Source organism: Capra hircus (genome assembly GCF_001704415.2).
Source record: "Capra hircus breed San Clemente chromosome X unlocalized genomic scaffold, ASM170441v1, whole genome shotgun sequence".
NCBI classification, from domain to species: Eukaryota; Metazoa; Chordata; class Mammalia; order Artiodactyla; family Bovidae; genus Capra; species Capra hircus.
The window spans coordinates 26,799,475-26,823,381 of NW_017189517.1; the positions used below are offsets into that span (position 1 = coordinate 26,799,475).

Genomic DNA, 23,907 nt, shown 5'->3' on the forward strand with positions numbered 1-23,907 from the left:
ACCATAAACTACTGTATTGTGCTCTATATAAAAGAGTGAGTTTAATGGCACATGAATTCACTCAGTAACTGTTTCTTCTAGAGGCTCAAGGATACAAGGGAAAAGAAAAACTGTAAAGAAAAAGGGAGTTGAATACCACCAGAGCCCAGGGAAAATGAGGGTGGTAGGGGGAGGAAAGAAGGAAGGAGGAGAGGGACATGCATTGCTGAGTAGTTCTCCCCTCCTCTACTCCAGTACACATGTGCACACTTGCATATGTATGCAAGCGCATGTGCACGTGTGCACACACACTGATAACCAGTGACAAGCCACTGGCTGCTTTATGTTATGGGTAAAACCATAACTGCTCTGTTTCTTGAGGTCTCCTCTTGTAAATGCTGACCTTGCTTGCTAAATAGTTGGTCTTTGTTAATGAGGTTTTTCCTTCTTCTGTTCTGTTTTTGATTTTTAACAGCAAATTTTAATAAGTAATATACAGTTTGTGTCACTTCTTTTGTAATTTAAGTCATGCTGTATGGTATCTGTAAAGTCATACTCATTTTATTCTGAAAAATATCTGCTTCTGAATCTTTCTCAGTTTAAGTATTGTAGTTACCTTGTCAAGTCCAGTAAGTATTTCACTTTATATGTATTTCAGGGTTGAACTCGTACAGTCCATGCCTTTTAGGTGTTCTCTTGGCTGTCTTTTTTTTTAAGCCTTCTTATTGACTCATAAGGGCTTCCCAAGTGGCACTAGTAATAAAGAACTCACATGCCAATGCAAGAGTCTAAGAGACTCGATTGATGGGAAGATCCCCAGGAGGAGGGCATGACAACCCAGTCCAGTATTATTCTAGAGAATCCCACAGACAGAGGAGCCTGGCAGGCTACAGTCCATCATGTTGTAAAAACTAGGACACAACTAAACCAACTCAGCATGGCACACACTGACTCATAGACACTAGCAGCTTAATTTCAACAAAAAGATGATAGACCTCTACACTTTTATATAGAAGTATAGGCATTCTGAAAACGAAGTTTCTTTCTTTGTAGCTGAATTTTATTAACTGGCAATAAGTCACTGTTTCAAAGTCTTAGTCATTTGCCCAGCTTTTTAATGCCAGTATATTATATTCTAGGAAGTAGAATCAAAGTCAGGAATTATCAGTTACATAGTCTGAATACAAATGTTAAATAGTCTGAATGGATAGGAAGACTGTCCTCTTGGAAAAAAAAGCAGTCTCCTTAAGAGAGAGATGGAGCGATGGCTACTTCCCTTGTTTTTTAAACTGTATCTTGACTTTTCTCTTTATTGAAGACCCCGAAGTGCAAGCCTGAGTTTCACCTTGTGGCTTTTCAGCATCATGGGCTACAGCTGTAGCACCATTCCTATTCTTGCTTGTTGTGGACTGTTCACTGCAAGGTGTGTGGCTACTGCTCTCTCTCACTGAAACGCGAAAAACACCCAATGATGGTCTGCTCACATTAGAACTTGAAGTAGAGTCTAAAGGAAATAGATGTAAAGTGGTGTTTTTGTCTCTCCGTGTAAAAGGAGAAAATATGCTTTTGCTATAGTCAATCATACTTTCCTCTGAAGTTTCAGATAATATTTCAGTAGGTAGGTCTTCTCCTGGAGAAATATTGGAAAGGCTCCGAGGGAAATCAATCTCAGTTCCATGCTTTGGTGTGGAGATCCTCTGTGAGGAGGTCCTCTGTGTGAAAATGGATTTGCTTTGTCGATGGCCAAGCCTGGCATCAGGAAGGCTGGAGTCATCTTGAAATTCATCCACTGTTTGAGGGCCGAGTGTAGACGCTGAAGGAACAGTGCTAGATGACTTCTGACTGCCACTGCTTATTGTGATCGTCTTACTGCTGTTAGAGGAAATCTTCTCCGGAGGGCTCTCTGGCACCTCAAAGACGTCCTGACTGTAAAATGGAACCTGAAGCTCGGAACTGTGTGGCTGTTTCTTTTTCCCTCTAGATTTCATCTGTTTGGTATTCGTTTGCGTTATCAGTTTGACAGCCACATGCCTCTCAGGTCCGGGCAGAGTGTCCCTGATCGAAATAACTGACTCGCTCTCTTGAGACCCAGGGACGACGTCGTCATCACTATCAGAAAAAGAACTGCGAAACTGTTGATGTTTCCTCTTGAGCCTAGCCAAAAGCTTCTTGTTTTCTTCTCTTAATTTATTCCTTTCTGCTGTGAGCTCACCAATAAACTTCAGATTTTGTTGTTGGATATCATAAAATTCTTGCTGTAGCGTATTTCTGTACGTTTCATTTACTGTACAGCGATCACATACTTTGGCGTTTAACTGACCTCGCAGGTCATGGATAGTGTCATTCAGGGCTCTCTGTTGCTGCGTCAACTCTTTAATTCTGGATATGGATCCTGTCCACCTCCCGTCTGACAATCGCTCTTTCCTCAAACTGGTTACTTTCCCCTGAAGTCGGCGTAACTCTCTGTCATGGAGCTCTTTAAGTGTTAGCCAGGTTTTTTTAAACTCTTCAGAAGACACATCACAGAGGCTAACCTTCTGCATTTTATCTTCTTCGGAAGAGCTCTGCCCGCTTTCCCTGTCTTCTTCACCCACATCCCCCGCCTTCATCTTGATTCTCTGACTGGGATTGGGAAACAGTGGAGACAGGCACCACCAAAAAATGGCGGAAGGGCCGTCAACTAGAACTGGGCCGCGGACCGATCGAGAGTTTCACCTCTTCTACAGACCTGTGAAGTGGTCTCAGGGCACCGGATGGGTGAGAGGATGGATCAAAGATGGCTCAGGGGTGGACAGCAGGATGTAGGTGGGGGGCAGGAAGGAGACACCAGCCTCCTTTTGCCGAGAAGAGCGAAAGCACAAGGGCGGGAAGATGGCGCCTTCAAGCCACCCTGTGCCGGACTGGAGACTCGAGAGACTGGAAACGCAGTGACTTCTGGGAAAGCCCCGCTGAGCTGAAGTGCATCCCAAAAGGAGGGGGGGGTTGGAATTTACCCCTTGCTTTATTTTTGAAACAGATTTATTTGACCCAATTTTAGCATCTTTCTTCCTGACAGTATTTTATAATCATTGAGAAGCACAAATACCCATGGTCATTAGTAAGTTAAACATAAAGTCAAAAGCCATGCACTCTCTCCTTCCTGTCACCCCTCCGTTTAGGCAATATTGCTTAGTCATCTATTCCTAGATTTAGAGGTTCTCGGGAGACTGGCAATTCTGTAACTGATTACTGTTGTGATCCATCCTAGAGCTTTGCTGGTGACTCAGTAGGTAACGAGTCTGACGGCAATGTGAGAGAGCCAGGTTCAAACTCTGGATCAGGAAGATCCCCTGGAGAAGGAAATGGCAACCCACTCCAATATTCCTGCCTGGAGAATTCCGTGGACAGAGGAGTCCAATAAGGCTACTGTCCATGTGGTCACGAAGAGTCGGACACAACTGAGTAACAGTTTTACTAGGTTTTTAAAATTTAGAAGTGAAACTGCTGACACTATTAGCTATATCTGAATAGGTTAAAAAACGGAATGGAAGGTTAAGTGGGGGTAATATTTTTCTCTTAAAAAAGTTTCAGTGAATGTGTTGAAATTAAAAAAAAACTCAGAAGAGAAGTATATGTGATATAGGTTTTGGGGCTTTTATATCTAAAATAGTTGTTTCATGAATCTGTGTGGTATGTATGTATATTGCTAGAACTTCAGGGTTAATAATCCAAAGAGAAAGAGGAAAATAAGTTATCACTTTTCCTCTCAAGTTCTCAAACTTTTTGGTTCTCCGAGTCCTTTGAGTAGCAGGCAAACGTGCTTGACCCTACCTTCGGAACAATGCACATAAATGCACCATTTTGCATAAAATTTTAGGAAAAACCCCAGGTCTACTTCGCTTCCTGTCTTCAGTTATGATAAGCCATCGAAAAGAACATTTATAAAGTAAATAAAAATAATGTTATAGTTGAAAATAATTACAGATTAAGCAGTATATTTGGAATTAATTCAATAGAGTGTATTATGGGTATTGGGCAGTGAGATGAGATAGGAGGGTAGGATTCAGATGAGACAGAACTGGTTATGAGTTGATGGTTATTGAAACTAAAGTTATGTACTTTGGAATTCACTGTGCTATTACTATTTGCTGTTATGGTTTCTGCTATTTCAAGCTGTAACACTTTATTCTATTTTCAGATACACTCTTAACTTACTGGAACAAGGTATCTCCCCAGGAGCTCATAAACATTCTTGTACTTCTAGAGTAAGTTGTCTTGTTTTCATAAAATTTCCTCTTATTTTTGGGAGCTTAATATTTATAGTTAATGAAATATTACTCCTTTTTTGTTTTCATCAGCATATTTGTACATAATGTAGGGAATGTTAAACTATTTTCATAGTTTATAGGTTGACATATAGCTTCTTCACACATAGAAGAAAAACATGTAAACGAAATACTTGTGGTATTATAGAAAACTCTAGCTAATAATAGCCCATCTTTGCAGACCATCAGGAATCTGTGTGTGATCTGGAAAACTGGAAGTGGCACCAGCTGTCCTAATCATTCATTTAGAGCAGATGCTGGGTTAATGGAGCCCCTTATATGTTGGAGTTTAGAATGTGTACCCTTAGATAGGGCCGAGTAATTCTACCCACTTCAGAAATGTGTGTTTGTGTGTATATGTATATATATTCCAAGGTACTTGAGGGGAAAAAAGCTAGCATTTTTTCCTAAGTGGAGGGGGGAAGTTGACCTGTATTGTTTGCTGAGCTATTTTATTGAAAGGTAAAATAAAAATTAGAGTGAAGTGTAATTTCTAAATACATTGTAAAATAAATAGTACACAACCTCATGGGAAGAGTTGACTCATTGGAAAAGACTTTGATGCTGGGAGGGATTGGGGGCAGGAGGAGAATGGGATGACAGAGGATGAGATGGCTGGATGGCATCACTGACTCAATGAATATGAATCTGAGTGAACTCCAGGAGTTGGTGATGGACAGGGAGGCCTGGTGTGCTGCGATTCATGGGGTTGCAAAGAGTCGGACATGACTGAGCGACTGAACTGAACTGATGATATTGTATGTGCATGTCCAGCAAAACATTTGGAGAAAATATTTGCAAACAAAGCAGGATTAAAATAAAGCTACTCTTAATTATATTGAAATATTCACTAATGAAAATAGATGATTTTGTTGGGGATTTACTTTAAAAATTTGGAGGAGGTAGTAAGTGTGGAGGGAGGAGAGAGGACCTGTTTGGGGTAGAAGTTAAACAGGAGTGGCCATGAGTTGCTAATTGTTGAAGCTGCTGGGTGCTGGGTATATGGGGTTTGGTTTGCTGTCCTCTCTATTTTGTATGTTTGGGATTTTCTATACTAGAAAGTGGTTTAATGCCATTATAAAAATATAGCAATGGCCACAATTTTTAGGGCTTAAGAACCTTTTTAGGTGTTAATGACTATATTAGAGACCTTTGCTGTGACACACAGTATAAAGCTCGAAGGATCATTTGCATTGACACGTTTTTTAAAAATATGTCATTAGAATTGTATATGAAGACCTGAGACTTTTTGGTGCTGAAGTAATTGTAGCAAATAAATGTAGAGTGATATAATATGGCTGGTGGTTGTATATTTATTTGTATATACCAAAACATATTATTGTAATATGATTTTAAATAGGCCATTCTTTGTAACACATGAATTTTCAAATATTATTTGTTAAAATGCAAAGTATGGTAATATAGGACTAACATGCTACTGTTTTTCTTTCTAGAGTATGTTTGTTTCACTTTAGATACATGGGGAAAAGAAACATAGCAAGGTAATTCCCATAGCCCTGCAATTTCCTCTTGTTTTCTTCTCTTCCAACAGAGGGCAGTCTTAATCATGCCATGTAAAACCTAGATGCTTCCTTTTGAGTTAGCCTTAAGATACTCAGTGGCTCAGATGGTAAAGTGTCTGCCTGCACTGTAGGAGACCCGGGTTCGAGCCCTGGGTCAGAAAGATCCTCTGGAGAAGGGAATGGCAACCCACTCCAGTACTCTTGCCTGGAAAATCCTATGGATGGAGGAGCCTGGTAGGCTACACTCCACGGGATGGCAAGAATCGGACACAACTGAGCGACTTCACTTTCACTTTCACTTTCTTTAAGATGCTCATGATTTATTTAATGCTTCTCAACTTAAAGTTGAAATTAACCTGATGTGAAGTGATACATTTTTTTTAAGTTTTCCAAGAGTAATGGTTAGACTGATGTGCAGAGTTTCCAGTCTAATCCTAGAACAGATGCTTGTCTCTTCTGAAGGATGTGAGAAAAGACTAGATCCAGGGGAAGGCAAGAAATTGTCAAGTGAGGACAACTGTCAGTTGTGTACTTTTGTCTACAACCTGTCAATATTCACCTCAGTTAGTAATGTAAACAGAAATCCCAAACAGTAATTGCAACATGCATTATATATTATTTCTTTCTTCTTTTTGCTGTGCAAGTCTTAGTGAAATAAATACTTTAGAAAATGTTTGTGGGATCCTATGGAGAAGATTACTTGCTTATTTTGATAAGATATATTTCAGAGGTAGAGTTAGTCATTAAAGAAACTTAAATAGAATTATTTTCTTTATTAAAGTAAATTTCATGGCACTTCCAAAAACTAAAGAGGTAGTTTGAAAGAAAATGAAAGTCGCTCAGTCATATCCGACTCTTTGCAGTCCATGGCATTCTCTAGGCCAGAATACTGGAATGGGTAACCTATCCCTTCTCCAGGGGCTCTTTCTGACCCAGGAATCGAACTGGGATCTCCTGCATTGCAGGCATATTCTTTACCAACTGAGCTATGAGGGAAGCCCAAAGAGGTGATTTGGATTAGGTTTTTGCTGAGACTCTGGGACATCCTAATAATTCAGGTGATGATTTTTGTTGTCTTCCCAGCGCTGGGAGCTGGTTGGGAACTGGTATGGGAACTACCACCATGAACCTTAACCTCTAAGATTCTGGTGACCTGCCCTCTGTGTTTACTAGAGGATGGACAAACTCTTCTTCTTTCTCAGTCCCTGCATTACGTAGTTGTTAATTTTTTTTAAATGAAACCCTAAAATTAAAGGAAAACAAAATAAAAATGTGCAAATAGACATCTTTGTAGAGTAAAAAATTCTGATCCAAGTTTAACTCCAGTCCAGAAACAGATTAGATACGTGCTCATTCTTAAATATCTGACTCCAGGAAACCACCCTCTGCCATGTCAACTCTTGAGTGTCCCTCATTGTTTTCTCTGACTCATGCCTTTCCTTATCTCCTGAGATAAAGATGGAATCTTATTGGAGTATTGTCTACTCTGATATATTGTCCACTGTCTGATATTTTTGAGAAGAGGAAGGAAAGTAAGAAACTAACTTTAAATTCTCTAAATTCCTTACTTGTATTCTTGTAGTATAAGGTATTTTAAATATACAGAAAGCATTATACAATTCCCAATGATGTCTCATTTAAGCCAAATAATAATTGGTAGAATATTGAGCATAGCACAGTATTTATGTGAAAACCTAGTCATTTATTAGTTTAAAAAATATAACATTGAGATACAGTATAAGAGTAATCCATTTCCTAACTTTAACATTTATTTTAGGGTGCATGATGCCTGGCTGTCAAAACACTTTGGAGTAGACCGAAAATCACAAACCATGCCAGCTCTCCGAAACAGATCAGGAATAATGCAGGCCCGGCTTCAGCATCTTAGTAGCCTGGAAAGTTCATTTACACTTAATCACAGTAAGTGCAGAATGTGGGTAGGGTACCCATTTGAAACAGACGGTAATACTATATAACCTAAATCACCAGTACAGCTGGAGATCATTTCACATCTCAGTTTCTGTACAGTCATTTCGTCATATGTGAATGTAATATCAAATATGCATGGATTGTTTTTAGCAATTTTAGTTAATAGTGAGTTCTTAGTTTAATATGAAGGAAATTAATTTTCTCATTGAATTATTATTCTTATTTTACATTCAATGTCTCTTATCCATACCTTAATGCAAATAATGACATTTGAATATAATAGTATATATAATATTTGTTTAGAGTGACTATTGTTCATTCAGTAATTATTAAGGTATTACCCATGCTGAGCTGTCTGTAGAAATTAGGGCACTGTAAATACTATTTTGACAAAGATGTATTTCACACAGGTTGAAATATTGACAAGTTCAATAGGACAAGGAGGAAGCTAGAGGGTCATATAAATGAAAGCTATCCTCTAAAAAGCAAATCTTAATAAAAAGTCAAAAGAGTGAGAAAACGTTCATTTCCATACAGTCCTTTAAAGGTTGCATAAGAGGAAGCAAGCAGAACTGGCTCTGCCGTAAGGACTAATAATAAACACAAATGTCTTGAGCAGATGGATGCTGAGCTACTAGACTCAGGACCTTTCAAAAAAAAATACAAGTGGTACAGCCTCCAGCTTTGTTTTTTGTCTCTTGTAACAATGTAACGAACCTATATCTTTCAGTTGGCCCAGATGCTTTGTTTTCCTTCAGATTTAGAAACAAGTCTCACACCATTGACATCATTGAAAACATCAGACCATAGGGAACCCCTGTACATAACGTAGCTGCATTTCTATGAGTTTCTCATTTTTGCACATATAATTAGCAGCATAGTCTAAAATGCCTCCCATGTTATTTCTTAGTTACATACCTAGTTCACCACTCACATCTTGTCTACAAAGAAGTTGGCACCTATTTATTTGTGGCAGAGCTGTTGATACAGAGCTTAAGTAAAAAAAAAATAGCAGAATTGATTAACCCAGATCATATTTGATTAAGGAGTAAATACAGTGAAACTCATTAAGTCTGCAGGTGGGCAGACTGAATGAGATAGTAATGAGAAATGGACTGCAGAATTTCTGTATGAAGTATTAAGTTTGTTCTTTGCGAGCCTGGTGTCTTTTTGCTTGTCTCTCTCTCTGAGTCTTTGGGAGAGAAAATCATTCAAAATTGTTATGTGAATACCTGTGTCATACAGTTTTAATTCCCCCCCCCTTTTTTTTTTTAAATTTCAGGTTCTTCAACAACTGAAGCAGACATTTTCCATCAGGCACTTCTTGAAGGAAATACTGCTACGGAAGTTTCCCTAACAGTATTAGATACCATATCGTTTTTCACTCAGTGTTTCAAGGTAAAAATGAAAAGTTAGGATTCAGTTGGTATCATTGCAAAGAAAATATGCAAAAATTAACTAGGCAGATGAAGCTTAGTATAAAATCCCCCAGTGAGCAGTCAAGAAACTTGGGTGGCAGATCTAGTGTGACCTCAAGAAATAACTGAGACTCAGCCTTAAAATGAGAGAGTTGGACTGTTAATAATTTGTTCTTCATTTCCCTTCTCCGTTATTTTTGTGTTTAAAAACAGGTTTTTTTCATACTTTTGTGAAAATATCCAGTCATTTTTAGCCTACATTATGATTAAGTCAGCCTGTCCAAATACCTGTTGAGATGAGGTGTCTTGTCAAGCCAGATGATATCCAGACTGGCTGGCTGGCGTCCCTTGTCAGGGGTTTATTGGTTTTATTCAGATACTTGCCTCTCAGTACAAATCATCATTGCTAGGATTAAAAAATAGAAGAAGAAGAAATTGAAAGCAGTTATCTTGCAGGGTTGTTTAAGGTGTAAAATGAGATAATGGATGTTGGATTGCTTTGAATAAACATTATATAACTATGTGTTTTGCTTAGTCATCAGTCGTGTCCGACTCTGTGACCCCATGGTTCTACCCTGCTAGGCTCCTCTGTCCCTGGGATTCTCCAGGCAAGAATACTGGAGTGGGTTGCCATTTCTTCCTCTAGGGAATCTTCCCAACTGAGAGATTGAACCCAGGTTTCCCGCATTGCAGGCGGATTCTTTACCAGCTGAGCTACCAGGGGAGCTCATATAACCATAATGTGAGGCAACAGTAGTGGGAGAAGTCACAAGTGAAAGCTGGCTCTTCATCTGAGTTACATAGATTTTTCTTCTTTTCCTTCCCCTTCTCAAAGTAATTCAGTTAATTGCTTCAGGCTTCCAGATTTACTATGGAAACCAGGCCTATGCTTTTCAAAGAGTCTTATAAGGGAAAACTGAATGAGATAGTAAAGAGAAATAGACTGTAGAATTTCTGTATGAAGTATTAAGTTTGTTCTGATTAAATGCAACCCAAATTCATTTTTTATTATGCCAGTAAATAAGACATTTGGTCTTAAGGTTTGCATTGTTTTTTCTTCCTCCTAGTCAGAGATTTCTTATTTATGTAACATACATCTCTTGTTAATTGACAATCTCTATTAGATGACAGGCACCATCCTAAGTGCTTTAGAAATATTAACTCACTTTTTTATTGTGGGACTGGAGGTAGAAAAGAGGACTGCAGATGGGCACCAAGCATCTTTTTGAAATGATGGGAATGAGTGGATTGCAATGACTGCACAACTCTGTGACTTTACTAAAAATAATTGAATAATAAATTTAAAATAGCTAAATTTTGTTGTATATAAATTAAACCTCAGTCAACTTAAAAGCACAAATATTAACTCACCTTTAATCCTCACACTAGCTTTGTGATGTAGATACTATTATTTTTCCCATTTTAAAGTGAGAAAAGGGAAGGTCACAGGGAACTTAATGTCACATAGCTAGTCAGTAGCAGATCAGGAATTTAATCTTGGCTAGTTATCACAAGAGTCCTTGCTTCTAACCACTACCCCATGCTTTCAAATAAACTATGGGAGGAACCAGAAAGATGGAGCATCATTCTGGGATTCTGGCTATCAGTGTTACCATTAAATCTGTTACAAATATGCATATGGTTTTGGGCTTCCCTGGTAGCTCAGATGGTAAAGCGTCTGCCTACAATGTGGGAGACCCAGGTTTGATCCCTGGGTTGGGAAGATCCCCTGGAGAAGGAAATGGCAACCTACTCCAGTACTCTTGCCTGGAAAATCCCAAGGACCGAGGAGCCTGGTAGGCTAAAGTCTATGGGGTCGCAAAGAGTTGGACACAACTGAGCGACTTCACTTCACTTGACTTCAAGGGAGGAGCCAGAAAGATGGAGCACCATACTTGGATTCTGGCTATCAGTGTTACCATTAAATCTGTTACAAATAGTCATATGGTTTTGGTTTTTTGTTGTTACTTGTGGCCAGTTTGTAACCTGCTAATTGGTTTCTTAAGGGATAGAAGAGCAGGGCTGAAGACATTATCCAATGCATTCTTTTCTAAACAGAAAGGGTCACAAACCAATAGATACTTCTCTACAATTTCTAGTCTTTTATATCTTTACTTTAGTAAGTTTACGGAGTTGTGCAGTCATTACAATCCAATCATTCCCATTATCTCAAAAAGATCCTTGGTGCCCATCTGCAGTCCCCCTTTCCACCTCCAGTCTCACAATAAAAAAGTGAGTTGATATTTCTAAAGCACTTAAGATAGTGCCTGTCATCTATCAAGAGAGGTATGTTAAATAAATTAAGAAATATTTGAATAGAAGGAAGGAATAAGAGTGCACATTTTGAAATCAAATGTCTTATTTACTGGCACAATCAAAAATGAATTTGAGTTGCACATTAATCAGAACAAATTTAATACTTCATAAAGAGATTCTGCAGCCTATTCCTGATTAGTATCTAAGGAACCTTTAAACAGTTTGTGTAGTCTTTTAATTGTGATACCTGTTATTATCTCTACTCATAGAAGGTTTAATTGTCTCCAGTGGCTAGACATACACTACACATACATTTTAAAATGAATTGGATAATAGAATTTTAAAATAGAATTGATGTTTTCCTTAATTCTTACATTACTTTGTTTCTGTCAGAGAAATACAAAGGCTATCAGAGAAGGCAATGGCAACCCACTCCAGTACTCTTGCCTGGAAGATCCCATGGACGGAGGAGCCTGGTAGGCTACAGTCCATGGCATCGCTAAGAGTCAGAAACGACTGAGCGACTTCACTTTCACTTTTCACTTTCATGCATTGGAGAAGGAAATGGCAACCCAGTCTAGTATTCTTGCCTGGAGAATCCCAGGGACAGGGGAGCCTGGTGGACTGCCGTCTGTGGGGTCACACAGAGTCGGACATGATTGAAGCAACTTAGCAGCAGCAGCAGCAATTATCATATATCTATTTTTAATTTACTGATTTCTTAATTAAGAAGCAATTTAATTAGGTTAATAGAAAATACACTTCCCGTAATAGTTCTGTATTTGCTGTGGTATACTGGAAAAAGAATTTTTTTCATCTATTTAAAAGTAGGCTATTAAGTATACCCTACTTATAGGCTATTAAGTAGTTTTTATAGTATTTTGAGATTTCCAAGTTGAAAGATGGCAGAAATGTTTTTAGATTATGTTAAGCTTCTTATTGTTATTTTTCAAGCAGTGGTTTGATGAACAGGTATTGGTAAAGTCTGTTCTCTTATTTTAGGGGGAGCAGCATAAACTATTTGTCAAAAAAAGCTTTTTTATGTTTTCTAGAGTCAACTTTTAAATAATGATGGCCACAACCCATTAATGAAAAAAGTATTTGATATTCATCTTGCTTTTCTTAAAAATGGGCAGTCTGAAGTGTCGCTGAAACATGTCTTTGCCTCACTGCGAGCGTTCATTAGTAAGGTAAGGAACACATCTTTGTGGCTGCGAGTGGCCTTGCTTCTCGGTAAAAAAGATCAGGGGAACAGGATCTCCAAACCTCAGCTAATGAAGCCATTAAATCCTGCCTTCATAAACATTAATACAGAACAGCAAAATACAGAAAGAGGGCCTGACCACGAATTCCCTAAAATCAGCACGTGCTTTTAATTTCATCTTGTTATTCCCTTTTTTTTTTTTTCCAGTAGGCTCCTTTGAGTAGTGTCATGGTAAAGTTATCAACTGCCAATATTTCTTCTCTTTGGTTTCTTTTTAAAGTATTATCATGCTAAAGATATATAAATTGTGAGTGCATTCATGTATAATCACTTTGAAAGCAGAGACAAGTTACAAAACCCCAGGGCCTTGTATGATATCTTGCAAGTGATAGGCACTTAATACATGTTTAGATGAATAAATCCTTCCTTTCAATGCTAATTGTTATCTGTGGGCTCCAGATTTTCAGGCCATTTACGTCATGTAAACTAAAACTTCAGACTAGGTTTTTAGGAACAAATATGAGTCAGCAAAAATTTATTGCTGGTCTGTTAAGCATCAGAAACCTAGATGGAGTTAAAATTATGGAAAGGCACAGTCTAGGCTTCCACTCTGATATGTGTAACTCCAACAAGACAAATTCAGTTTTTTGTAGAATAGGCTAACTGAGCAACTTTTTTTGTCATTATTTGCATGGCAACTTATTGTCCCAAATTGATAGAAAAGTAGATGATTTTGAAGGTTTAATTTTAAATTGCCATTCTTTAATGCAATTTTGGGAATAAAGAAATAAATGGAAAACTGAGTTCAGTGGAAGCGTATGAAAAGAAACTAAGGGAAAGAGATTCAGAAATAATTCATTTAATGAACAGTGACTGGATGTGTAATTACTGGTGTCAGACTTTGTGTCAGAGATACAGTCTGAGGGCTTATTTCCAGTAGAGGAAAGCACACATTGATGCACATCTACAAATACCATTAGGGTAAAGGAAGCCTACAGAGAACTGAGGGTAAATGGAAGGACAGGAAACACTCATTGAGCACCGTTTCTCTGCAGCACTGAAGTTAGGATTTAGTTTGGACTCAGCAATTGAGACGAGACTGAAGAGGTCAATGGGGACCAGATGGTTGTATCCTCATGTTTTTCAGTTAGATTTCATCTTTTAGGTGTTGGGAAGCAGGAAAGCAACATAATTAGATTTGTATTAAGAAAATTGTTGCAGGTATGGGAAAATCTCTTTGAATATAGTACAGAAGCATAATCTCTGCTCTCATGCAGATTTCAGTGGGTGGAAGGGGGAGAGAAAATAAATAAGTAAATAAAATAGTAATCGGAACAAGCTCTTGGAAGGAACCAAGGTGGTGAAATAGAAAATAATGATTTGTGGGGGTTACTTTTGATGGGTCTGTCACTTATTTTTATATTTTAACTTTTTAAATTAAGACTTTATATTTTGAAATCAGTTTTAAATTCACAGAAAAATCCAATGGGAAATACAGAAATTTCCTGTATATCCCCACCCCTGCAAACATACACACAGTCTCCCTCATTATCAACATCTGCCACCAGAGTGCTGCATTTGTTACAACTGATGAATTTACACTGACACATAATAATCTTCCTCATCGGCTCCCCAGGTGGGTCAGTGGTAAAAAGAACTTGGCTGATAATACAAGAGAGTCAGGTTCAATCCCTGTGCTAGGAAGATCACCTACAGAAGGAAATGGCAACTCACTCCAGTATTTTTGCCTGGGAAATCCCATGAACAGAGGAGCCTGGCAGGCTAAAGTCCATGTGGTCGCAAAAGAGTCAGACACGACTTAGCAACTAAACAACAACAGTCTTTCAAGGTGCACAGTGTACATTAAGGTTCATTCCTGGTGCATATCCCATAGGTTTGGACAAATGGCACGTACCCATCTTAGTATCAAACCAAGTATTTTAACTGCCCTAAAAATCGCCATCAATTCACCACTCCCCTCCCCACCACCCCTGGTAATCAACAGTCTTTTTACTGTCTCCCCAGTCTTGCCTTTTCCAGAATGTCATGTAGTTGGAATTTGGGTTTGTCACTTCTAAAATGAGACCTGAAACATGAAAAGGGGCCAGGCCACTTGAAAAGCTCAGGGAAGAACATTCTAGGGAGAAGGGATAGAGCTTGAAATTCTGGGAACTGAAAGTTCAGTTTAGCTGGAATGGAGTGAATTAGGGAGATCATCAGCATACCAGTGGCGGTTGAAGCCATGGGAGTGGTTTAAGTTCCCCTGGAAGAGTAAGAACAACAACAAAAAGTTAAGAGCAGTGTGTTGGAGAAAAGCAACATAGAAGGGGTTGGAAGAGGAGTCTATGGAGGAGATGAAAGGGAGCAGTCACAGAAATAGGGAGAAAGGCAAGAAAGAAGCCAAAGGAGAAGAGAGTATCAGCATTATTATGCAATACAGAGTGGTCTAATAAGATAAGGTAGAAAGGGAGCCCATTGGAATTGGCATTACAAGGTCATGATAATTTTGGTCATTGCCCACTCAGAGAAGTGATAGATAGAAGACTTCCTATAGCAGATTAACTACTCTACCGCTGTGCCTTCCCTTCCTGTCTATACAGAAGTATCTTGCCCAACAAGATTTATTTAATCTGGTGAAACCATTGATGAGATTTTTTCAATGCCAGCTAGAAAACATTTATTAAATGTTCATTAATAGATGAAGATGCATAAACAGTAAGAAGCATTGTACTTAGTGTTAAGGTGATAAAAAGAAGATAGATTCCTATAATATGGACTTAAATTCAGTATTTCTGAGAAATAATTTTGAAATAAGGCCCTAGCCTTACCTTGATTCCTATAATATGGGTTTAAATCCAATATTCCTGAGAATGATTTTGGAAGAATCTAGCTTCACACTCCTTGAAAAAATCCTTTGTGTACCCTGGAGCAGCTTAGTACTCACTTGCCGAGACATGTAAGCATGGAAGTTTGCAATAAGCCTACGTTCTATGTATAGCTTATTTTCCACAAAGCAGACTGAATACATGCCAAAAGTAGCAGTCACTTGCCTGTTTTGAGGATTAGATAGTCACTTTTGTACTTTTTCTATGCCGACCTGTATTTTACTCAACACTGTTTATGAGTAGAGGGTGCACATATTTCTGTTTGTGTGTGTGCAATTCGTCTATACTCCATTTTGTTAAAAGATCAACTTTATTTGCTGAATAGATTCTTGATATAATTTTCCCAGCATTTGGAAGTTTATAACATAAGGAACTGTTTAAATATAAAGCAAAAGAGTAAGTAATGCAGATTGGCCTTCCCATTTTTATGGCCCAAATTGAGACCATCATCATGAAATGAGTCATGATTTCAGTCATTCATTATACATGCTGGTCTTTATGTTTTTATCTAGCTTGGGTTTTCCAGAGCGGTACCCTAATCTTATGTTGATTGTGTATCCTCAACGCACCCAGCTTAGTTTTAGGGAGAATACTGTAGGCACTTGATAGTTGATTGATTTCTGTTTTATGGCTTTTTAGATAATTATTTATGTTTTCCTATTGTTTAGTTTCCCTCGGCTTTTTTCAAAGGAAGGGTAAACATGTGTGCTGCGTTTTGCTATGAGGTTTTAAAGTGCTGCACGTCAAAGATTAGCTCAACCAGGAATGAAGCCTCTGCACTTTTGTATCTTCTGATGAGAAACAACTTTGAGTACACCAAAAGGAAAACCTTTTTAAGGACACATCTGCAGGTCAGTGAAAACCGAAGCTTCTCTTTCTTCTGTTCAATCTTTAGCCTCTCTACATTAAGGTATAGAGCTCCCCAGGATAATACAAAGCTATTAGCCACAGGTGGCCATCTAGCACTTGAAATGTGGCTAGTCTCAATTCAGGACATACTGACCTTTTTTTTTTTTTTTTTTTTAGGACATATTGACTTTTAAAGATTAAGTATAAAGAAGTAAAATATCTCAATTGTTTTATATTGACTATATGTTGAAGTGATATTTTGGCTATATTGGTTTAAGTAAAATAAATCAAAATCCTCTTGTGTCCTTTTACTTTTTAATGTGGCTGCTAGACAATTTAATATTACACATATGACTCATATCCTATTTCTACTGGACAACACTGCTTGAGAACAGAGATATTAAGAGCATAGATTCCAGATTCCACAAGTATCACACACTGTGTGACCTTAGTGAGGACTTCTTTAGTCTCTCCGTACCTCAGATGCTTCATAAGTAAAACAGTGGTAAATATCCATACCTACCTCATATGGTTATGGTGAGTATTAAAGAGATGATTAAGTAACAAATGAAATACTTGTGTTTTATCATGCTCCAGCATGCCCAGTTAGTTAAAAAAATGAGCAAAGTCTCAAAGTTTAGTGGAAAACATGGACTTTGGAAACATACCTACCTGGACTTAAATCATAGCTTAGCTACTTACTTAATATGTGACTCTAGGGAAGTTACTCCAGAGAAGGTAATGGCACCCCACCCAGTACTCTTCCCTGGAAAATCCCATGGATGGAGGAGCCTGGTGGGCTGCAGTCCATGGGGTCGCTAAGAGTCAGACATGACTGAGCGACTTCACTTTCACTTTTCACTTTCATGCATTGGAGAAGGAAATGGCAATCCACTCCAGTGTTCTTGCCTGGAGAATCCCAGGGACAGGGAGCCTGGTGGGCTGCCGTCTATGGAGTCACACAGAGTTGGGCATGACTGAAGCATCTTAGCAGCAGCAGCAGCAGTGGCAGGGAAGTTACTCAGTTTGTCTTAACTATTTGCCTCATCAGTAAAATGAGGCCAAGTATATTTTAGCTCGTGGGGTTTATAATGAGGGTTAAAAATAAAGTGTGTGTAGTACCAGGCACAAAATGCCTAGCTCATAATAGACACTTAGTATGTGGCAGTTGTTATTCAACATCTCCATAATTTTTTGTTTGTATGATGAAACAGGTGTGAACTGAAACACAGTTGGGAGTTTTTGGCTCAGTTGCCTTCTTTGTAATATGGGAAATGCTTGGTCATATTTCTATCTTTACTACCATGGTCAGTCCCATTGCATTTGTTTGTTGGAGACTGGGTTATAAATGAGGAAACGGCCATAAGTAGGTTTTTAGAAACGTCATGAGAGATATGAAACTCTCATAGAAGTATATGCTTTCTGTAAAATGTTGTATCTAGTTCTTTTTGGATACTAGGTCTAGCATTATATGTTAGGGTGTCTAATACTTGCTTTCATAGAGATGTCACTTGAATACCACCTTCCTCCAAAGCATTTCTGCAGTTAGTGTGCTGATATTTTTGAATTTCCCTATTAGGGTCCATTCTTCTGTAAACATCAATTTATCTCAAGTCCTATATTCAAATAGAAGTGAATTAATAAATTGCAGACTCTGGTTCTAAGTGCTAAATAAACTGATTAACTTGTAGTATTATGATTATGATCTTTTAAATCCTCATAATAGCTCTATAATGTAGGTATTGTTATTATCCCTATATTGCCTTTAAGGAAAGTGAGGCATAGGGGGTTAATTCATTTTCTCAAAGCTATTCAGTTTGTAATTGATAAAGTCAAAGTTTGAATCTAGGTCAGCTGGGCTCAAGAGCCTACACCCAACTCCTACAGTATCTTGCTTATCAGGACCAGTGGTAAAGCTTCTAGCCACTAATACCTTAGCCTGAATCATATAACCATTCATTAAAAGGAGCCTGAGAGATTTAAAAGTACCATGCATACTTGGTACTTGTATGCATGGTACAAGTTGAAGCTCAGTTGCTTCAGTCGTGTCTAACTCTTTGTGACCCTATGGACTGTAGATCACCAGGCTCCTCTCTTAATGGTATTCTCCAGCCAAAAATACTGGAGTGGCTTGCCATGCCTTCTTCCAGGGTATCTTCCTGACCCTGGGATCAAACCAACATCTCCTGCGCTGCAGGCAGATTCTTTACTGCTGAGCCATCAGTGAGGCCTAAAAGCACCATTATATGGCATTATACTGTTATCATTATGTAGTGTATAGGCTATAAAATGTACTACTGTCTAAACTATTTAGATAGGCCCTAGTCAGAAACAAAGAAGAGAGCTGAGGCACTGGAGTTGGAAGTCCAGCACACTGAGATAGACTAGTGAAAAGAAATGAGAAACCATCAAAGAAATGTCATTTATTCCCAGCTTTGCCAAAACTACTAACTAGCAAGCATACTGAAGGTAGATATCTACCATTGTATCAGTTCACTAATTATGAAAATGGTTTCAGGTCTAGCTGTGCTATGAGTTTGGAAGATTTTTCACATCAAACCAAGAGAAATCTCAATAAAATTTGAAACTAGGAACCTCCATTGATCTATAATTCTGGTTTTGTGCCAATACCATACTGTCTTGATTACTATAGCTTTGTAGTATAGTCAGAAGTCAGCAAGGTTGATTCCTCTAGCTCCATTTTTCTTTCTCAAGGTTGCTTTGGCTATTTGGGGTCTTTTGTGTTATTGTAAAATTTTTTGTTCTAGTTCTGTGAAAAATGTCATTGGTAATTTGATAGGGATTGCATTGAATCTGTAGATTGCTTTGGGTAGTATGGGTATGGTCATTTTCACAATACTGATTTTTTTCCAGTCCATGAGCATGGTGTATCTCTCCATCTATTTGTGTTGTGTTTGATTTCTTTCATCAGTGTCTTATAGTTTTCTGCATTTGAGTCTTTTGTCCCTTTAGGTAGGTTTATTCCTAGGCTTTTACTCTTGTTGTTGAAGTAGTGAAGGAGTTGTTCCTTAATTTCTCTTGATTTTTCATTGTTAGTGTATAGGAATGCAAGGGATTTCTCTGTAGAAAGTTTGTATCTTGTAGCTTTACTGAAGTTGATATTTTTTAAATGATATGACTTTGTCTTTAGCTTAAATTTTTTTTTTTGTTTATTTCTGCCTGTGCTGGATTCTTCATTGCTGTGTAGCCTTTTCTCTATTTGCAATGAGTAGGGGCTGCTCTTCATTGCTGTGTGCCAGCTTCTTATTGCAGTGGCTTCTCATGTTGCAGAGCATGGACTCTAGGACACGCAGGCTTCAGTAGCCATGGCATATGGGCTCAGTAGTTAGAGCTCACAGGCTCTAGAGTGCAGACACACTAGTTGTGGCACAGTGCTCTGTGGCATGTGAGATCTTCCCGAACCAGGACTCGAACCCATGTCTCCAGCATTGGCAGGCAGATTCTTTAACACTCAGCCACCAGGGAAGTGCCTACCATTGCTGTTTCAATAGAAGAATTTAAACCCCTCGTGTAAGAAGAAAATAGCTTTTCTTGAAACTCTAATATCTTTAAAAGAAGCATTTCATATGAATGTCTATGGGTTTGTACATTGAAGAAAACAAGCAACGTGTTCAAAAGACATTTGAAAGATGGTGTTTTCTTCTTTCCACAGATAATAATTGCAGTGAGCCAGTTGATAGCAGATGTAGCACTAAGTGGAGGATCGAGATTTCAGGAGTCTTTATTCATTATCAATAACTTTGCAAACAGTGACAGACCTATGAAGGTATGTTCTCACTTTAAGTGAAAAATTAGAACCATGTTCATTGTCAGGGGAGTTTCACTTCTTAAGGTAAACTCTGCACTGGATTCACAACATTTATATAGTATCAAGTGTATAGAATGTGAGCTTCACGAGTCAAGGCTTTGTCTCATACATCCCTGTACCTCTAGCACCTAGAACACTGCCAGGTACATAGTAAATATTCAGGATTAGTTGAATGGATGGATGAATGACTATACTGTGTTTATGATGGGATTTGAATTTTTTCTGGGGTTGAGTTTTAAACTTACTCAGCAAAGAAATGAGTTTTTTCTCAACCGTTGTTACCATTTATAAGATTGGTTAATTAAACACTGAGTTGGAAATTTCACAAAACATCACTCTCTAGAGTTGCTAATAGCTGCTGGATCCTTTGTCAGCAGATGAGAAATGACACAGAAGGGATTCATTACTATATGATATTCCAAGATGAAAGAATCATCTGTTAACTGGGGCTTACCAGAGATACTCATTGGCAGACCCATGTCCAAGGCTATTGTTCTCAGGTAACCGTTGGCTGAGGTCAAACCCATGAAACTTGATTTGTTGTTCTGTTGTATGGAGAGTAGGTTCTGTTCTTCAGTGATGTACATGTAGAAGGGAAGAAGACTCCTTTGCCAATACAGAATGTTTCCTCCCAGAGGAATTGTCCCCATTCTTGGGAAAGGTCATCTTCCAGCATAATTTGACAATTTGTGTAAAATCTGGGGAAAAAAAAAAAGTTTGCAGTCATAGCATACTTCATGTTTGGGACGTGTCGAATCTTTGTACCAAAACATATTCCCATAGGAATATTGCTTAGACTGAAAAAAACAAAAAACACTGAATAGTGCCAGCCATTCTCAGGCTGGGAAAGTAGAACTTTTCAGCCAGTTCTACTGGTTCCTTAGGAAATAAGTATATGCTCCAACTAATCCCATGAGCGCAGAAATAGCTTATGTCCTTTAGCATCTTTTACTCATACCCTAAGAGTATTTTCCATTTTTTACCATCCTTAATTCCATGTTATATAAAAGTTAGACTGCCAACTTTTTCTAAGTAAATGGGGTCTGTTTTAGCCCTCCATGATAGGAAATCTTTTTCATGACTCATTTGTGAAATGACAGTTTTATTCTGGTAGGGCAATCATTACCAATAAACTCTATTACAGCAAAGGTATAGATTTATCCCAGTAAATGAAATCTCTATTAATGTATATGAAGAGACTATATATATATACACACACACACACACACACATATATCAATAACAATTTTCAAAAGTCATCTTTAAAGAAGACTCTTTTGAAAATTATTTTCTCCACGTTTGGTGATATTCACATTGAAAAGCTCCTTAAGGCCTGTATCTGTCCCTACTCCTCTTCTCAGAACCCTACATATAATTGTGATTACTCCAGTGGGGTGAATAGGAAACTCTAATTTCCTATTTTTGAAGACAAAAGCAACCCTTTAAGAGAAAGTAATGATGTATTTAACCTCTTCAGAGTGTTCTGTGATTCATAAACTCTTTTTTACATAATTGGAAATTGGTTTTCACGTTAATACATATGGTAGTGTGTCAGTGGAAGAGTGACTAAGGTCATGAGCTCTGTAGCCTAACTGCCTGAGTGTCAGTCCTGTCTCTACCACTTACCACCTTCACAACTTTGGCCAAACTACTTAACTGCTGTGTATCTCAGTTTTCCCATTGGTAAAATGAATTACAATAGTCTTAACTCATAATGTTGTTATAAAGTTAAAACATGTAACCTGCCCAGGCCTCTGCTTGGTACATAGTAAGATATCAATTTTTAGTTATTATTGTAACTAAAATTACACAGTAAAAGTGAATATGGATTACCTTTATTGACATTGAATTGACAGCAGAGGAGGTGGGGTTCGAAACCAGGTAGTATGGCTCCAGAGTCTGTGAAGCCTGAGATAGTAGAATATTGTTTAAAGAATTAATTTAAAACTCTTTAGGCATGCCCACATGCCAAGAACCAAGAACCTAATACCAAGATTTCTGACAAGGGGTAAAAGTTCTATGTTATTCCCAGGATGGGCTGCTTAGGCTTGGAGCACACGGATAACATTGAAAAACATGTCTTTTTTGTTTGTTTTGACATTAGGCAACTGCTTTTCCCTCAGAAGTCAAAGACTTGACCAAGAGAATCCGTACTGTTCTTATGGCCACAGCTCAAATGAAGGAGCATGAGAAGGACCCCGAAATGCTAATTGATCTCCAGTATAGCTTAGCCAAGTCCTACGCAAGTACCCCAGAGCTCAGGAAAACATGGCTTGATAGCATGGCCAAGATTCATATAAAAAATGGAGATTTTTCAGAGGTGACTAGTTATGACTTTGTTCAAAACACAAGCCCTCCCAAACCCCTGGAGCACCATCTCACGGTTCCTTCTTTGTCTCCTTTTTCAGGCAGCAATGTGTTATGTCCACGTAGCAGCTTTGGTTGCAGAGTTTCTTCATCGAAAAAGTAAGATATTTCTGTTCTTCAAGTCAGGGGGAACTTCAGTTAGCCCAAGGAGTTTTATCTTTGTAGCTTGCAGCTATGAATGGCATATGATTGAGCTCTGAAAAATATGCTCCCCTTTCATCTCACTCACTGTTGAACAGAAGTTGTTCTAAAAGAAAACTGGATTGTTCATTTGCCTTCTGCTTTCATTAAGAGTACACGAATAAGTTAAATAGTACAGGGCCAGGCCTGATGCTCAATGTTTGTTTCCCAAGACTGTCTCCCTGGAAGACTGCCACAGATTAAATTCTTCTCAGGGCTTATGGGAAGCTCTGGATAACATACATAACTTATTTTCCCCTGTCTGCCCCAACGTTACCAACAACTGTCCATGAATTCTATCTGTACAGCCATTTTAGTATAACAGAATCTTGGTATTAAAAGGGAGTTGAGAGGACTTCCCTGCACTCCCAGTGCAGGGCTCATGTTCTGTCCCTGGTCAGGGAATCAGATCCTGCATGCCGCAACTAAAGGTCTCACCTGCTACAACTAAGACCCAGTGCAGGCAAATAAAGAAAGAAATATATTTAAAAAAATGCTAGAAAGACAAAAAAGGGAGTTCACACATCAGCTAGATGGCCCTGTAATATGTCGTTTGTTTGTATATCCATCTCAAGAACAGTTTGGCATCCATACATGGATGAAATGCCTTTGTGGGAGCTGTGGGATCCAGCCCCACATACCAAGGGACCTGGAGGAATTTTACCCACCCATGTATCAGGTAATGGGCAGACAGACCTGTGTGCTGTCTGTGGACCTTGCAGTGGCCTATGAGCTGGCTCCAGCCCCTGTCAGCTGCAGTCTAGGATCCCCTGGAGAACACTTGTTTTCGATAATCACCCACAGACAAGAAAGCCTTGGGGGAAGTCCAGAAGTCCAGTGGAGAAGTTCCAGCATGCTCTTGGAGCAAAAATTATACCAGTTTGAATGCATTGAAGAGGGTCAGAGGAATAGTTTGATTTATTCATGTCACCTTTTCCACAAGGTGGCACAGCTCAGCGCCAAGAGAGACTTTCTCACCCTTGATTTCTAACGCAGGGAAAAGTGAGAGCATATGAAGGGGTGCTGTGTTTCCCAGCAGCACAGGATGCTCCCAAAGAGGCCCATTTCTCTCTTGCTCCATCTAGAGTACTGAGTTGTGAGCTGAATGATGGAGGCAGGAAGAGGCTGAGGGAGCAGCAGATAGGATTCTTAGAGGGCATTACACGCAAACAGACCCTACTAAC

At 38.6% G+C, this 23,907-nt stretch overlaps 1 protein-coding gene across 5 annotated transcripts in view; it reads left to right on the forward strand.

Annotated features, from left to right (window-relative positions):
- Positions 1 to 23,907, forward strand: part of DOCK11 (dedicator of cytokinesis 11) — a 212,984-nt gene that overhangs the window by 149,599 nt on the left and 39,478 nt on the right. For 4 of the 5 annotated variants that reach the window (XR_001917616.1, XM_018044192.1, XM_018044188.1 and 1 more), the window contains 9 exons: positions 4,157 to 4,223; positions 5,738 to 5,785; positions 7,584 to 7,726; positions 9,018 to 9,133; positions 12,462 to 12,599; positions 16,167 to 16,349; positions 20,021 to 20,134; positions 22,281 to 22,496; positions 22,585 to 22,642. Coding sequence is in view for 4 of the 5 variants with exons in the window: in XM_018044192.1 (XP_017899681.1) it covers positions 4,157 to 4,223; positions 5,738 to 5,785; positions 7,584 to 7,726; positions 9,018 to 9,133; positions 12,462 to 12,599; positions 16,167 to 16,349; positions 20,021 to 20,134; positions 22,281 to 22,496; positions 22,585 to 22,642 (1,083 nt within the window). In the remaining variant the exon portion in view is untranslated. The remainder of the gene's footprint in view (positions 1 to 4,156; positions 4,224 to 5,737; positions 5,786 to 7,583; positions 7,727 to 9,017; positions 9,134 to 12,461; positions 12,600 to 16,166; positions 16,350 to 20,020; positions 20,135 to 22,280; positions 22,497 to 22,584; positions 22,643 to 23,907) is intronic. The other variant, XM_018044191.1, reaches the window with a different exon arrangement.